At 36.8% G+C, this 18386-nt stretch overlaps 1 protein-coding gene across 3 annotated transcripts in view; it reads left to right on the top strand.

The window, feature by feature from the left end:
* The first annotated feature begins 1386 nt into the window (after window positions 1-1386).
* Window positions 1387-18386, top strand: part of lsp1a (lymphocyte specific protein 1 a) — a 45548-nt gene continuing 28548 nt past the window's right edge. Inside the window, exons 1-5 of one of the 3 annotated variants that reach the window (XM_088611595.1) lie at window positions 1388-1764; window positions 2912-2982; window positions 12258-12398; window positions 16518-16878; window positions 17495-17637. In XM_088611595.1, the coding sequence (XP_088467721.1) occupies window positions 12352-12398; window positions 16518-16878; window positions 17495-17637 (551 nt within the window). In that variant the 5' untranslated portion in view covers window positions 1388-1764; window positions 2912-2982; window positions 12258-12351. Of the gene's footprint in view, window positions 1765-2911; window positions 2983-12257; window positions 12399-16517; window positions 16879-17494; window positions 17638-18386 lie in introns of all 3 variants that reach the window. The other 2 variants (XM_088611592.1, XM_088611593.1) reach the window with 2 other exon arrangements.

Raw genomic sequence — 18386 nt, 5'->3', positions numbered from 1 at the left:
CTAATAAACATCCTGTCATCATGATAAAAAAGACAGATTTTACGGATTTTTAATATCCACTTGTGAATAAATGTACAAACTAATTAAAGACTGGATGCAGCAGTTCTTATTACTTTTTCTACTTCAAACGTTCACATAAATCAAAACCATATAACAGTTGATCAAGTTTCCTATGTCAGCTGTAGTTAAACCGCTGAGTATTATACATCATTTAGTAAGTGTTTTCATTTTAGGGGGGTGTGAATCTAATCTTTCCTGCCAACCCTTTCATATTGCCAAGAAATCGGAGATCTGCCTTTACCATATTTGCTATGACACAGAATATGTTTTTTTTCTTGTATAACCAAATTATTCAAATCACAATTTTTTCCACACAATGCTTGCTTTTGTTTGTGTATCATATCTTATAAGTCCACTTTTCACCTATTGTAAAACATATGGAGCCTGGCAGACTATTATAGACTCATGCAATCTACAATGATTTTGATAAAGTGCTGCAGGATAGATTAAAATAGAGAGATTTAGTAATTGAGGGTAATGTATGCACATGAACAATATATTTTTGTGAGTAAATCAATACTGTGGTAAAGTCAATAACTTGCAGATCTAAAATAGCTGAAGATGATGTTTCAGTAGCCCTTTAAGTGTTTACATGCAGAAAACAAAACTGCACATTTAAAGTTTTAAATATGGGGTATTGAGGTGATCTGAAAGCTGAATTAAAAGAGAAAAATCTAGGATTTTGCATTTACTCATTAGACCAAAAAAAACAACTTGGTTATACACATGAAAGAGTACCGTATGAATCCAACCTCCTGTTACTTTAGTTGATCATTAACACCAATCACAACCACAATAGGGAATTTGAGGTCTTTAATTAAAACATTCTTTATTGAAATTAAATATAAAGAATATGAATGTTGCCACAGCCCTGCATGTAAAATGGACCTTTTTCTGATAAGGAGTAAAAGTGACATGTTTAAAAAAGGATCAAAAGCAGATCTATTGATAGTGTTATGTGATCATTTTTTGATGCGAGTTCCCTACATGAAAAAAGTGTGAAAGTTTGCCTAAAGAGATCATTAAAAATCTGATCTCTTTGGCATTTCAGCAGGTCGTTTGGTATGCCAGGGCTCTGAGGGGGGAAATTCTGCTGATGTATGTTTTAATTGTGGTTTTGTCCTTCACGTACGGCAGCCTTTCTGTTTGTTGTAGTATATACACTGCTTCCAATTGTTTCTGCCAATGCTTTTGTATGCATGCTAGTGGGGGGGGGTGGGGGGTGGGAGGCTGTTGGTATCATCTTACTTTTCCCCCAGGGAAAGTCACATGACCAGCAGTCTGTGCAGACCCAGGCAAGGGAAATGATGCTGGGCCAGGTTTCTGAAGCTTTCAATGAGAACCACATGCAGGATAGGGGAGGCAGGGCAGTGACTAAGCCTGCCTGGCTTAGAAGAACAAGAGCTGAAAGATTCCCTCCTGACATTTTCACCAGGCAGCGCAGGAGAGAGGACCTCAGAGGAAGCGTGTCTTTGAAAGAGAGGGAGAGAAAGGAGAAAAAAAAACTAAAGATCCTTCCTGGAAACTTCACACCACTCTTCGGGATTGTACAAGAAGAAAGGCTCCTTTATAAACTGTGAAACGAGAGTTGTTTCACTCTGGGCTTTTTGTTCTGTTTAAAAAAAGTAAAGGGCTTCAGCAAAAGATGTCAAGTGTTATCCTCCGAAGAAATTCGAGCAAGAAAGGTCTGCAGAACCTCTTAAGGTGAGTTGAACAAAGCGTATCCATTGTGAATGCAAGTTAAATTTACATTTTTTGTTTAATTTGCTTGAAATATTTGCAAAGTTGAATAAGAAACATAATGCTGTCATTTCCTCAGCTCTCTTTTCTAAGAAAAGCTCTGAAAACACAGGTAAATTACCGGTGTAGGTGGTAAGCACGATGATAAATTATATCAAATGATGTATGATAAATGGTTTAGGTAAAAATTTCAATACAAGTGCAAAAGCAATAATCTGATCATAGCACTGAAATTATTTTCAATTAGATGAATTTCTCCTACATCTTTTACCTCCTACATTTTTTAGAAATCAAAAGTTTTCTCTGGACCAAGCCTCAAAAATGATCTCTGATATAGTAAAACTTTCTTTATTTAAAACAATTTGATTGGGTTGTGGTGAGTAAAGTACAGTTCATAAAGGATTGAAATAACTACATTTGTTCCAGTGTCTGAGGATATCCCTACCCCTTGCTGAATGTTCATTAGTAAACCTAATTAAGGATTACTGAAAAAATACACCCAATGCAGATTTTTCTGCAAAACTTTCCAATTAGTTTCAAATCTTTTTTAAAATGCTTTTCGCAGCACATTTAGCAGAACAATATTAAAGCATACAAAGTGCTAAGTCAATCTGTCTTTCTGATTCTTTTTAAAATTCCAGGAAAGGAAAGAAAGGTAAACGGAGCCCCTTATCTGAAAACCTATAGATTAACCTCTTGACCTTAAAGTAGGGTAATGCTGACGGCTTGCTCTGAAAGATTCAGTAATTCCTCAGCTTTCTTCATACATTAATAGCGAAAGCGATTTTCTTTTTACCATCGGTGGCATTAATATTCACCTCACTCAGGAGGTTGATTTTTTTTTTTCTGAAGCTGATAAAATTGTTGGCATGCTTTGCCTTCTAGTTGGATAGACTGTAAAGACGTGTTAGTTTTAATACTTTTTGGAAACTATGTAGAACCAATTCCTGTTTTAAAATCCTCCTGTCAGTGAACTGAATCTGTACCATATCAGTAGCACCTTAACAGTCATTCTCCAAATCTTCAGACAAATCCTTACAATATTTCTGTTATCAGCTTGTGCATTTACAGTAATCTTTTTCTGATCTTTTTTTCTATGATTCCCTGGAAGACGCCTTTCCAAGACCTAATTTCTACTCAACAGACAAGTGTCTTCATACGTATCAACATTTTGAAATTATGGTATTTGAAGCAGAGACATAAGGGCTATACGCTATTTTTTTAATTAAATAAAGTATCCTTATGGTTTATAAATATATTAATTTGTTGTATTCTCTTATTTGATTCATGTTGTTTTGGCACTTAGAATGATCACAGGAATTGGGCTTGGCCATTGTAATATCAAGCTATTTAGCTTAGAAATTTCCAGTTTCAAAGCATTCTCTAGCCAAGACCTCTAATCTGGTTATCCTTTCTGTGTAGATTACAGATAAGACAATTAAATTCACTGATATGCACTGTGAACGAGTGAATAAACTATATTTATACTGTACAGTATATGCAACCTCCATATCAAGAGTCTGGGATTCACTTTATCTGGGTTGAAACACATTGGTAGAACAAGACGATAATGAATTTGATCATTTCGTGGTCATACCAACTGATTTGAAGTAATGTTATATCAACTCGTACTAAATTATCACTCCAGTTCTTATTAAGTTTACGTCCATCCCAAGAAGGGATGAATATGCCCTGCGGACAATACATACAGTATCTCCCTTTCAAGTAACTGTAGGCAGCAGGTGTGGTACCATTTGCTTTTAGGGAAGAGAGGAGAGGGTGGCATTAACACAGTAGCTACTCCTGATGTTTTGCCATTTTTTTTACTGGCTATTGCAGATTTTGAATCCAGCACTTGATGTACACATAGGACTTATCATATTGAAAATGGATAATCGGTTTAAGCGATTAGGCTTTGGTAAAAATAATTTTATCGTCGCTTTACCACATTGCTTGAACAGGAACTACAGCATTTTAGCCGATTCCAATAATACCACATATTGAGACTTTTATACAGCTGAATTTCAAGTAAAACAGACAGTTCTACATGTTGTACAGTATCTGAAATGATTCATGAAAGTGCTATTCTATATTATGTAGCATTTTTCCATCATAAAATATGTAATTGTGGTTCTATATATTTTCTATTAGACTACCGTGCCAAATATCCCTTATCTAGTGTTAGATCTCTTGTGTAATTAGGGGAATAGCCAAAGGTCTGGGTCTAGTTAGATTCTGGTTTGAATCAGTGCAATGTTGGGTCTGCCTTGCATCTCTTTATCTTAACCCTGCAAGTGATCACTGATGTCAGAGGTAAAACATTAAAGATAAGGACATAAAGCCCTCTCTGATATTTGTTTTCCTCTTTGACCCAGTATCAGTGCTGTTCTACATTAGGCATTGCTCAATCCTGGTCATTTAATCTAACTCCCTTCACTTGCAGTGTCCCTACTGTTTATGATAACAGTTAGATAAGACACAAAGGAATGTGGTGGGTTTTAGTGGCTGACAGGAAGGGACAATAAACTTTCAGAATACTTCCATCCTTCAGCAGAATTTTCTACCAAGGTCTGTCAGTTTTGGAATCAGGCAACACAAATAGTCTGGGACATTCCTTGCTTACCTTTCAACAGAACATTATAGAAAAGGGTTGTTTGCTTTGTGTTTGTGGAACATCTGTGTTAAAGCACACACTAGGCCACATGGAGATTAATTTTGTAAAAATAGAGGCTCATCTTAAATTTTGTGTTTTCCGTTTACCTGCATTATACTTTTCAAAATAAAGTAGCAGCAGTTTTTAATAACGAAGTACAATATTTGAGGTTTGTTACACTATAGTGTTTGTGGATACATAGGGATTATTTATTTATGAAATGATTTAAGGATTCCAGAGTCATGTATTCAGAAAATCCATGGAACCTTCCCCCCACTCCCCCAGACCCCATAAAAAAATGTAGAAGCTTTGATTTGTATATGGAACTAATGTGTACATTTGGTATCATCCTGTTTATTAAATAAAAGCAAAACAGGGTGAGCTGTTTGGAATATATAATAAACAAATTTAACCACAGGCAGTTACTGCAGAAAGATTGTACAAGTTCCACATAAAAACCAACAGCAGTGAAAAGTGGTGATAATTCTTAAACGTACCTGCTTGCATCCTAAGGGTAGGTTTTTGTACAGATAGACTGGGGAGCAGTAATATTATTTTAATATGAGTATTAAGGGAAACTTACAATGGTTTCCAAACCAGACAAGTGGTTATAGAAATATTATTGGGGGGTGTAAAAAGTATGGTCAGACTATTACTGTACATATGACCTTTGTGAAACATTATTGCTTAGTATGTAAGCCAAATGCTTGTAATCCAGATAATGTTCTAAAAAGGTCTTCTCTATTGACTCTGTAGTCATCCAAGTTGCTGTTTCCCCAATATTAAGTCTGCATAAAGTTAAAATTGTACACAAGATAACTGAAAAATTAGCACTGGGATCTCATCATATATAAAACACAAATACAAAAACCAATGGAATTTTGAGAACCCTACAGATTGCAGTTGAACCTAACAAACCCTGGGGCAGAAGGAAATGAGGTCTGATCCAGTTGTACACTGGCGCATTCTCAGTCATAGTGCAATGATTAACTCCCGGGTTTAAAAAAAAACTCTTGTACACACTGGATGCACTTACAACAAAAAATCGCAATTTCAATGCAACATTAAACATTTACAGCTTTGAAAGGATGTTTTAACAGAAATGCAAAGACATAATATATGGCATTTAACCTCTTTGTATTTCTTGGTGACAGTTATTAATGAATAATTAATTAATCTTTATGCAGCAATTAATAATCAACCTATTTGAGTATGGTACTATTGAGACTGCGATTACTTTGTGATTTGGAAACTATCTCCCACCTCCATTTTAACATTTTCATTACCTTCTGAGTGTGAAATGACAGAGTCTGACATTTAAGGTACAAGTTACGATAGTTTTCATAGCTAAGGAAATAAGTAAGAAAATGTTCACTTATAAAACACACATGGGTTAGCCAGCTTTTATCACACTAGCAATGTCAAAGCTCAATGAAAGAGAGGGAAAGTGCTCTAGCAATTTTGCTGGCATCTTAAGAGCCATGTGTATTTGTTGTGCAATGTTGGATATTGGCACAAAATATTTCTCGTCTGATTGGTAAAAATAGAGCACATACACATAATGTAACAGAGACAACAGAGTTTTCTTATTTCTTTGAAGGAAGATTGTTTTGGAGATGACACAACAGTTGTTGTTTTTTTAAGGTCGTCTTGCTGCACATCGTTATTTTAACTATACTGGAGTGCTTTGCCAAAACCAATGTCTACTTAATCATGCCCGTCCATGAGTATAAAGCGCATCTCAATGTGTAAAGGTTCATGTCTGTTTCATCCTGGAATTAACCTCTTGCAAAATTTTAACAATGCATATATGCGCTTGATATGGTTATCTGCCATCCTTCGGCATAATAATCTTCATAATGAAGGATCATCCCTATTTTTAAAGTGCAACCTCGCTTTAGAATTAGGTGTAATTATTTAATCCATGAGGTGGCTAATGGATAAAGTAGATCTTAGTGATTCTCAGGAGCACAATTGCTCCATGACAGCATCAAGAAACAGAGTGCCTACATGCAGGGTTAACTAATGCATACAGATGGTATAACTTAAATGAAACAGGTCCTGCATTACAATGAGACAAAGTACATCAGTACGTCAAAGTACTGGTTAAAGTAAGTCTTTTGTAACTTTGAGCTGTTATGCATGTAAAATCATGTTCTTTGCATGAATTTGTCAAAAGTCCCTTCTAGCACATTCAGTGACTCATCTCAATACTTCTTGGTGAGCTGTTTGTGGCTTCATCAACATGACATTTTCTCTAGTTCAATGATCTCTTTTGTAAATGAAACCTTGTTTTTTTGTCTTTTCTGATATCTGTGTTACAAAGTTCACTTGGCTTTTCATACAAATGGAAAAAAGCACATTCTGGAATTAGCCCTCATGCAGAAAGGACTGCATTTATCTAAACAGAAACTTGTAACAAGGATACCATTGTCGACCTTGACAATCCTGCCACTTTATTAAAAATACTGCATTTAGAATTCTGAAGTCGTTTTCATCTTGCTCATCCCCTTAGAATATAACTGATGTAATACATTTCTAATGTACAGCAGACTGCTGGAATTATTAAATTAAAATCTGAATTTCTTTGTGCTTCATCAAGAAGTTTGGTGTCACACTGCAAGTCAGTTTCCCAGTTTTGTCAAGATAAGCAGACTACACTCAGCACTGAAGATAGTGTCCCCAGTGTTGACAGGAAAGCTGGATTACCTTGAGCATCATCTGAATACTAGAGGTCAGTTATCTCTACTTATCAGATGGCTGGTCTAATAACTAGCTCTTCATCTTTTGCTCATTAGATTCAAAATAGGGAAACAGAATCTAGTGATTGAGGATAAGAGAGGTACTGTAGATTTACCCCTTCTGTAGATAATGCATTCTCTGACTGGGTATATAAGAAAAGAAATAAAAAATAACAGTATTTTGCTTATAGTTCATTTTTCTTAGCAGCAGTAGAACTGTAAAAGTGATATCGTATCCAAGTGCAGCTCCTAATTCCATGTGGGCATGTGGAAAAACAAGTTTAAGTATGTTATTATTAAAAAGTTCATTTAAACTACGTAATGGGATCGGGAGCTGTGTGGACTATTCTGATTTCTTCAGCTAAAGAGTTACAGTCACCCCTCTGCTCCTGTCTTGCTTTCTTGGTGGAGATTTCTGTGACAGCCACCTTTTGAATATCTGGCAGTCTTTAACGGCCAAACTTGAAATTTTGCACTGGAAAAATAGCATATAGTGCCAGATCTTGCACGTTGTACTGAAGCCAATCTTCATGCTAAATAATGCAGTGTTCAAGGCTCTCCAAGGCCGCACTCCCCACAAAATGCAGACTACTATATCTTTAAACTGGACTGTTGGTGCCTGCACATTGTGTAGCAACACATTTTTTATCTAGCAGCTGATTTTCTTTCCTTTGTGCCTTCATCATTTACTCCAGGCCCACAATTGGAAGACTGTTATTACATACCTCTTAAAAATCAAAAAGTAAATGTTTCTTTGCCAACTGAGCGGATTGAAAATAATCATAGGAGGAGGCTGCATATTAAAAGAAAGATTCAGGTACTTCTGTTGATGCATCATTTGCATCTTCTATACAATGTGGGGAAGCTATAAAAAAGGCAAACAGTATGGCGAAGAGATCTTGTCTTCCTTAAAGACATGGCCAGACGAAATCCTGTCTACTAACTAAGCTAGCTGAATGGCCTCTCCTGATTTATCACTGTTCTTCTTAGTGAAAACAAGTCTGAACAATAAGAAAGAGACAGATACACTGTATGCATATTATTTTCAAGTGTTATTTTTGCAACTTAATGGAACCTTTTGTAGTGAATAAAGTAGTATAAATGCTTACCCAGCACCTAAAATGAGTGAATGCATAAACAACAGTAAAACAGGGTCTTCAAACAGTAACCTTGCTGATCTTTTCCAGCGTGCACTTGCCAAGACTCAATCCTGAGGTGACCCATTTCATTTCATCTGAGCAGTTGCTAAGCTCTTGCAGTTCCCACTTTGAACCTATTAATCATCATCTCCTGCGACACGTAATGTGACACCATCTGGATTTCTAACAATGTGCTGTTTTGTTTAAACTTTTTTCACCAAGCAGGCATGATGGGACATGTGCTGTTATGGATGTGGAGATAGAAAAATGATTGCAAACATTTCCAAGCCAGGAAGATGGGGCGCTAACCTGCACCTAATGTTTTGAAACCACTTTTGTAATTAGTCGCGTATAATTTTAGTTTTGTAGAGAGATTCACACACACGTACTGTATTTAAAATCAGACGCTCTGGTCGTGTAGTTGACTAAGAAATTGGTTAATTTGCTTTTTAATTCTAGAAGCAGAAAAAAATTATCAACATGCCCATTTGAAAATTGTATATGCTCATTGTGAGTTGTGCTCTTACACTGCGCGAGTATTTTTCCAGGTTTCTTGTGGCATGTCTGTTTTGACTATGGTCTGTCTCCTTGAACAGTCAGTACAGCTCTTTACTAAGGCCTTGCTGAATACTTTCAGTCATTTCATGGAGGATGGCAAAGCTGTGTGAATTCAGCTGCCTTTGGGGAAGGTCCTTCCCTTCCAGAACTGTCCCACAGGTCCTGAATGTGCGGTTTGTGAAATCTGCCTCTCCAAACCTCAACCTAATTACAGCTGCGATGCAACCTTTTAACCTCTCCCCTTTTTTTTTTACTCTTCGCTGTGCCAGTGCAATGATCTAATTCAGTGGTTAGGACAGAAGAGGAACAGGGCAGAGCACTTGTAGCTCAAAAGTAAAGATTTAACAGTAATACCCTGCCTCAATCCTTTCCCATGCAAGGTGAATATTGTTTCTGAACTTCCAACTGTTTTTGACCAAAACTAGATGCTGGCCTCTAAGCCCATTACAAAAAGCCAGCACCAAGGCAGCATCCTCTAATGATTAGGGGGTCTGAAATCTGAGTTTTCAAGACTCATAACAACTGCATTAGTGACCAAAATGCGTTTTGTCAACAGTACACATAAAAGTTACCTGATTCCTATTGCTTTCCTATTCCAGGCATGGGAAGTGATAAAACATTTCAATATGAAGATGGTCTGAGACTCTAGATGTGAATAAGAAACCCAAAACTACTGTTGCTAGAGCTACTAACATCTGTGCAGAGGATACACAGACAGCTCTTACAATATTCTGCCACGGTTTCTTCCTTTATCTTTTGCAATGGATGCCAAAGTCAAATAACATTCAGATTTAAGTAACACTGAAACCCCAGGAGACTCATGAATGCATGTTAAAAGTATTTGTGATCATAAAAAAACCCATCATGAAATGTCTTTGTTTTTTCACCTCCACTTTGGTCTATTTCAAAACTGTGAATATTTATTACTAAACCCAGAAGGTAACAATCTAAAATGAAGTGGCTTGGCTATTTCAATGCTCTCAGCACTGACTGGGAGTAGCTCTAGCAGAAGTTCTGGTTTTCCTTCTGTATTAGACTCCAAATAGTATAAAGCATCCTTATACATTACTTTGTGTCTCCCCAGAAGCTCAGATTTCAAATTCCAATATTTCTAAATCATATAGACTATATATTCATGTATTCATAAATAGGTATAGATTTTAGAGCTGTTGAAAGCAGCTACAGTCCTTGATTTTATCTTGTGTTGGTTGCCTGTTTATTCATAGAACAAATGACAGTTTTAATACACAAATCATTAAAAAACAAAGGAACTGAGAAACCACAATTGCACACCACTTATGTAATCATATCCAGTATACGCTGTATTGTGCTGTATCCAGTATTGTGTGAAATATCTTTCCTAAGCCGGCTTTAGTATTGCTGAAGATCTCCTGAAAGTTTTGAAATAAAAGCTGCAAAATTGTGCTTAGCTCTTGGATAACGCTGGCGAGAAAGACTGCAGACTACTCTAAATCTAATAGGAAGGAAGCAGTAATCACCATGGAGACCAGACTCAGCTGCCCTCTCTAATATATCTCACTTCAGAGGTGCAGTCGTCTGCCAGCAGTGTAATCCTGTTGAACCCCAGCATGAGACGGAGGCTAAGGCTGACTTGCACAAAATGGATTAATGTTTGTGATAGGATTCATGTTTCTAGAGTCTCCAGCATAAACAACCGCACTTGAAATGTAGCCTGCTTGGGATGGCACTTCATTGTGAAGTGGCTTAAATGTGTATTGAAGTGCACATTTTATTTCTGTCGAGTTAATGTGTCAAGAAGCCCCGTGTTCTTATTTAATGTGAAGTGGCTCAGTGTGGGCCCTGTACTCCAGAAAACAAATGCCACAGTGTCACAAATGGCAATCAACCTTTTAATGGTAGAAAAAAAACACTTTTATTTATAAAAACACAAAATAATGCATAACTGTAAAGGGTAGAGTAAAGTAGGATCATGTGGTATTTTGTGCTTCTTTTAGTTATCTGAATTGCAGCATACTTTTGAAACATGATTGCCATTGGTTATTTCATAAGTTCTTGATGCACTGGCTCTTAAAACTCAGTATTGCAGACGTTTATGAAGCACAGTATGAGATGTTCACATTTCAGCTTCAGGCAACGTTTCTCCAGGGGATTCATGGGTATGAACTTGCAAGCTTCTCACAGTTAAACGCGTCAGTTTCTCCTACGCTCCTAACTAAAAATGTCATTTCCGTTAACCAAAATCCAACTTTAGGAGGAAAAAAACAATCACATTCTCACGGGGATCTCCCAGACAGTCAACCCTGACTGTATTAGTGGGATTAAGTCAATTTACATCTGTTAGCTTTTGGACTAATGCCTCACAAGACAAGTTGCTGCACATTTGTCCCTTGTGTTTTTAAGAATATTTTTCCATTTCGACCAACCAGTCCTTTTCTAGTTTTCTTTACCTCTGTGGATACCTTAGAAAAGGTGCTGTTTGAAAATAGTCTCCAGTTTTACTCTATTTCTAACAAAGAATCAACCATTTAGTTTTATGGGAATCATGAATTTCATGTTGCATTGTTATGCATGATCTGATACATTTGAGTTATTTCTGATTCTTTTGCTTTAACAAAAATCTAGGTATATTTTTTAGCTTTCTAGCTCTATAAGAATCTAATATTTTATCTGTTGTACAACAATACAGTTAATTGTAACAATGCAACTGTTTTAACTTTATTGTTTGGTTGTGCTCAGATTTGATGACATGGTTTACTTTGAGGATAAATATATAAAATATGCTTTCCAACAGAAAAAAAATTCAATTTAACAGTTTTGTTACAACATTTTTGTTTGCTGAGTCATTGACGTGATTTTAGTTTAGGGAATTATGCTGTTTCTGGCAGAATCATTCTGATTGGTTTTGAAGAATGGCCTTCATAAAGTGTGTTTATTAGCCACGTAAACAGAAAAGATGTTTTGGTGATTCAAATCCTACTTTTGTTTGGAAGTATTCACTCACAACGACCTCTAAATCGTGAAGCAGCTGCACCTCTGGCAACATGGAGACTAATAAATCTCAAAGCAATTGTTTTGAAAGATGTGCTCAGAGGTCATTGTAAATTTCCGCACTTTTTCATTTCATGCCAAGTTTCTTGTTTTAATGTGACTGAATGGGATTTTATATTGTTGGCTGATGCCATCATCTTAATACTTCCCTGTCGTATCTCTATATGAATGTCTGGAAAAACTGATTTACATGGCTTCCTTTAATGTTTTATGTGGCTTTTTTTTTTAAAGAAAAAAATGGAATGCTTCTTCTTGGTATCAGACCCGAACAAAAATAAATTATTTTAATTTTCATTTTTTTCAATGCATTAGTTCTGTTCCTCTGCTTCCTCTCAGACTGACAGCACAGAGGAGCATAGAGGATGAGGAAGAGATTGCCAGAGAGCGTCGACGAAGGGCTCGAGAGGCATTTCGAAGCCAGACCTCCAGCATGGGAGGACTTGTTTCAGAAGACGGCCAGCCAGCTGAGCACAGTCAGTAAGTAATGGGTTAAAAAGAGGTGGCAGCATGAGGCATCCTACACAAGAAATGTTACAAATGAGAGGAGGTCATTCAGTCCTCCTAACCTATTAATAGTACTTGATCCCAGGATTAAATTACTTGATTATGGATCAATTAATTGATGAAGGATACCTACTTGATCCAAGGAACTCATCCAGCCATTTCCTGAAGGAAGCTAGGTTATGGGTTTCAACAATATGGCTGGATAGCTTGTTCTATATGTCCACAGTCCTTTTATTTGTGACTCTGTACCACTGATTTCACATCATGGCTGACAAGTGCAACTGAAATTGGTTCCTTTTTGAAACGTTTGTTTTCAGAAAGATTTTACATTCCATTTTAAAATAGTATATGCAATATTGAAATAACTTCAAAATGGCCTTGAGCCATGCGTTTGTTTACCTGTTGGAGAGTAAGGGTACTAAGGGAATGGTGAAGGGGCTAACTATGACATCAGATGTTTTACAAAACCTACCGAATACAAATATAAATATACAGTAGCTGAAATAAATGCTAATGTTTCTTTGTTGCTAACTGTATGTTCAGTTTCTTTTACTTCATTGGTATTCTTTTCCCTTTAAGAATTGGAAGAAAGACTGTTTATCTTGAGAAATATAGTTAAACCTAGTCATCCAGAGCAACTAGTATTCACAGATTGCAGTTTGCCTAACTTAAGTCTCGATGTAAAACAGCTGATGCTGTCTGATTAAAGTCTTTAGGGTCCATATTTCCACAGAGTGTGAAATCCCAAAGCTAGTGTTTTCACTTAAACAGCATGTGCACTGAAGTGTTCATAAACACAACTAATGGCATGGACTGCAGTAGTTAGTAAATTGCCATGCAACCAGGGTGGTTTGTGAATTATGAGGCTCAAGGATACATCAAGGATACATCTCCAACCACCTGAACAGTGCTGTGATGTAGCCACTACCCTGTCTGAAGTGTGTTATTGTGCTTATGAAAAAAAATACAAATATTGCAACACAAGCTACTACAATTAGCAACAAAACCAAAAGAATAGATGCTTCAAAAATGGCTAAAATAATGTGGATTCTTTTGGGAAAATGAAAAGATGAAAACGAAAAAATGAAAAACCACCTACAGTAATTCCAATGCTGATATTTTAGATAGCACATATGCCCGAAACACTGTACAACTTTTAGTTATATTGATGTTTAACATGTTTTACATTGTGCTATATGGTCTACTGTACATCATGCCATTTTTGACTCATTAGGCAGTTCAGTACTTAATTGTCTTGGGATTTTTATTTTACTTTTGCTAAATGGAGTACGTCTTCTGAGCTGGTGGTCCAGTCTGCACTTGCGCAGCATGTGTTGTAGAGAAACAAGCACAATGTTGAGAATGCTTGCACAGGGTGAGGATGTTCACTGCAAGGTTAAATGGGGTGGCCCACGGAACATGAGCAGACTCTCTTTCTGTGGAGGAGTCACAGCTGCCTTTTCATTACCCAAGCGCCTAAGAATGTTTACTGCACCACCACTGCGGAAATGGCAGTACGTCATGTTTTTTAACGCTGTATAGCCCATGTTAAAGAGGATTGGTCTTGCATCTTTGTGCAACGCTCATTTCTTTTTTCAATTAGATTAATTAATGACAGTATGGGACAGCTGTAACTAGTATGTTTTGTGCTTAGTATTTTCAGTTGCAAATTCAGTCGGTGATAGCTGTATCAGTTCATCTGCAACTAAGATGGCTGTAGAAAACCTTGTATATTTTTGTGGAATCAGAAAGACCATTCAGTAAAATTAATTGTATTGTACACAAAGACCTGGAGTGTTTGAAGCATGCAAGATGTTCTGTAATATAATTTATGTTTCAGAGGGATATACATGATTTCTTGTAGCTGCAGAAATTCTTTGTCTGAAATGTTTCATAGTAATCGGAACATATACCTGCAGGAATAAAAATGATAGGGAATTCATGTATGCATTACAAGCTGTCTATAAGAAGCTGCCAGATTTAATATAATTTACCATCCGGTAAATGATTCTAACTTTCCATCTTGTTTTATATTAAACTTCTTCCATGCTTATTATACCAATTCAGCGTTCTTTTAAAATGGTCTGTTTCGCAGGTGAGGTTTTCCTTTCAGCCCAATTATTTCTCAAAGCCTGCTATGACAATGTCAGCACCCTCATGAAAAAAGTGCTGTGACAAGTCTAAACAGTCACCACTGTTTACCAATGCCTCTAACCACTTTTTTACCTTCGGTATGAGGTAATCAGGTGTAACTGAAGGTTGCTTCATTTGTTCCATCGGTATAGTTACCTCACACTAGGCCATGTGGTGTAGAAAAAAGACTCTAAAAACAGAAACATCTGTTTCCCTCATTGCTTTTGATGTCTGGGTGGTAGTGTTAATTGATGAACTCATGCTACAGTATATAACAGCTAAGCAGGTCTTTAAAAAACTGCACCTCATCCTGTTTCTCATTTCCACTAGTGTGGATTTACAGCAGTTGCTGAATTATAGGTACCTGTATGTGGGAGAAACAGACAGACAGACTAGTCCTGCTGCCAATCAAGTGATGCGGTGATAGAGCCTGTACAGGCTCGTTCTGCTGTGTATTCAAGGAGAGGCTGTTAAGTATCTCAGTTACTGAATTCACATTGCCTCCCTTAGTACAGTATATTTGTTTGCGATTTTTATTCCATAACCAATAGTGGTAATTTGGTTCCGTTTTGTTCTTTTAAAATCTACATAAAACCTTTGAGTTCAAAAGCTCCCTCCATTCTGTTTGCTTCTCCAACCTGTACCCTGAAGTTGTAATAAAATTGTCTTTCATGGGGTAAAGGGTAGGGTTAGGGTTAGGGTTTTGAAGTGCATCATTGTGTTATCTGAAGTGGTTATCTGTAGTGCTATTAGCAGACTGTGGGCTTCTCCAGTTTTAATATACTGTAATATTTTTAATTTCTAAAGATGATTAAGTGCTGCAATTCTTTAGTCCTTTGAATATTTACCATTACATTGCACCCTAGGGTGTAATTTGTTTAAATACAGATGGTAAGGAAGAGTGTTATCTTTTTGATAAATGAAATGAAGGTTTGGTATGTGTTCCAGGTATCATTATTAAGTAAATCATAATTTAATCTTTCTTCTAATCTCCCAATGTGTTTTCTGCTTATTCTGATTTTAAAATGTTTTGCATTTTCTGTAATTCTTTTAAATATTTAATAGCTATTTGCTTCTTTGAAGGCCTACCATTTCAGTGTCAGCTATTTTGTTTTTTTTATTTTTATTGCCAGCATTTGTTCTTCAGAAAACATTTTGACAGAATGAAGTGTGCACATTATGCCCTTTTTTCTGTTTTTTTTTTAATTATTTCATTATTCTACTGATATTTTACATGCTTTTGAAAAATATTGTAGACAACTGAAATACCATTGGTAGGGGTTCTATTTGGCTTATTAACAGTGTATAGAATGATTTTCAGTGCTGCTGGAATTGGCACTGAGTGTAGGCTAATGTAGGCAGTCTCTCTTGTTTACCATATACAGTAAATCAAGTGGGATCTGAGATCCAGGAGTTCACAAACTCGCCCATGTATTTCAAATAGAGTGAAAAAGGTTATTTAGCACTTGTGTGTGAATGGAAGATCAGATCTGAAAATGATGCCCAAATAAAATTTGTCACACTTAGGGCAGGAGATTTCAATTGCAAGTAACTCATAATCAGGCATTATATATAGCAGACACCATTCTGACAGTCTGCAATAGCTTTTGGTTTAAAGAAATCTTTTCTTTCTGTCTGAGCAAAGAAGTAAAGAGCTTTACAGTAGCTTAGTCCCACAACATATTCCTACCCATGGTGTGAATATACATGTACAGTAAGTGTTCAGACCCAGCATCTGCATCAGGCCCTGTAGGATATGGTTGTCAGATCATGCAGTGCTTGTTTGACCTAGCTGGCGTGAGTTGTGTTGTAAATTGTCTGCATAACAGATCTGTGCATTTTTCAAATGTGTATGATGGCTGTGGCTGTGTTTCATGTCCGCACTCTGAAAACATTTCGCATTAGTCTTTAGCCAAAGCGTGATGCTAAAACGGAGCTGCTCGTTATTTGCCGCTGTAGGTATGACAGTGAGCTGAAGTCCAGCGGCCAGGAGGGGCTGGAGGAGGACGAGGGCTTCAGCGACTGGACTCAGAAGCTGGAGAGGCGCAGACAGAAGCGACTGGAGGAGCAGTGCCAGGGGGCTGGGGAGAGGGCGCCCAGCACCGCGCCCACTCCGGAAAGCTGGAGAGAAACCGGGGAGCGAGAGGGTGAACTGCAGTGTGGTGACTGGGAGAGGAAGGCCAGCGATGGGAGGGTCCTGGGGGATGCTCACGGGTCGGGAGAAGGGGCCGGTAGACGGAGAGAGAGGGAAGACCATGAGAGACCGTGGAAAGATGAAGAAAGGCAGGCAGCAGACAAAGGGAAAGAAAAGGATGACAAGGTAATTTCTTTCACTTGTGGATTTTCCAAATGAACAAAAAAGCTTCTATATAATTATCTATCTAATATAATGAGTGTATATAATAAATTAATAAACTATACTGATAAACATATTTATATATGATAGATAATGTACAGTATAGCTACTGTTCTAATGGAATACAATAAGCAAGAAGAGCATAACTTTAATTAAATGCCAGCTTGATTCAAAACTGTAGTTGGATGAAGAGACTGTAGAAGAAATGGCACATGACATTTTAAATGATAGATTTGTTTCACAACATACAGTAGGAAAAATAAGTATATGGAGCTTCATAGTAGTTATCTATCTGAAATGATGTAACATGTTTTAAAAATTCTCATTTTCTAAAAACTTCTGCCTTTAATTGTAATTGTTTTTCCTCTCATTTAAATGACAGGTCAAGCTGCAAAGCTGCAGTTAGAAGAACTTTGAGCATTTCTTTTGTTAAGGTCTCCTTTCTTTCCGAGACCATCGTGTCATAGGACATTACTAAATTTGAGTTCTGTGAATAAATAGTCTGTAAAAAAAATGATATGTATATAAAAAGATGCACAGGAACACAGGAGATAACAGTTGTCGGAATCTGGATTTCCAGGTTAAGGAAAATAAGAAGGAGCTGAAGGTCACATACAAATCCAAAGTCTTCCTGCAACAGGAAGTGAGGCACATCAACAGCAATGGAGCTGCAGCTGAAGAGGAAGTGACATCACATTTAGTTCAAACTAAAAGGATGCAGAGGTAATATACCACAACAGGCAACTGTGTATTTAATGACAAACCCTGGTTTGCTTCAGTTTTTAAGTGAATGGTGCATGGTAAAAGAAGGATGCATGCAAAAAATATTTTTTTGCATTACGTTCAAGGGGTGAGATTAGTTAGAAATGACAGGCAGCTTGATTGGATATTTGATTGATTGGATACCATTGTTTTATTCCCATTTGTTATTCCAGGGACTTGACTAATAAGATGCACTTTGAGTATAGAGAACAGAACGGTGAAATTTACAGTACAGTATTTAATTCACTGTTACTGAATCAATTTTAAATACAGTATATTTCATTTACTTAAACTATTAACAAACATAACTTTTTCCAAGTTATATTTGTAAAAATCAAATTAGTTATGTATTTGCTTTTATTATTGTTCATCGGGAAACACCAAAAGATTGCAGAACCTGGGTCCTCCCGAACAGCATTAGTACATGTGTGTGTATAAAAATTCATGTTCATCCCCTACTTTCTGTATCACTCTGTCTATTTAATATTGCAAAAGGCCATTTCTGAAATGTATCTTAATTTTTTTTTCAAAGAAACCATATCATATGGCTACAGTATAATATAACATCCTTTAGGGCAATGATAGCTTCTTTCATCATTTCCTTTTGCCCAACATCCTTCCTGAGTGTTGCCCTGTGTGCTCAGACACAGCTGCAACTCTTGATCCAGTTAGCAATGGCAGGACAAAGGAAATCATCTTCCTCTCACATC

Source organism: Lepisosteus platostomus, chromosome 18 (assembly GCF_059453375.1).
Source record: "Lepisosteus platostomus isolate fLepPlt1 chromosome 18, fLepPlt1.hap1, whole genome shotgun sequence".
Classification (NCBI taxonomy): Eukaryota; Metazoa; Chordata; class Actinopteri; order Semionotiformes; family Lepisosteidae; genus Lepisosteus; species Lepisosteus platostomus.
The sequence above is the reverse complement of the archived record's forward strand: the minus strand, read 5'-3'. Positions and strand labels throughout refer to the sequence as shown.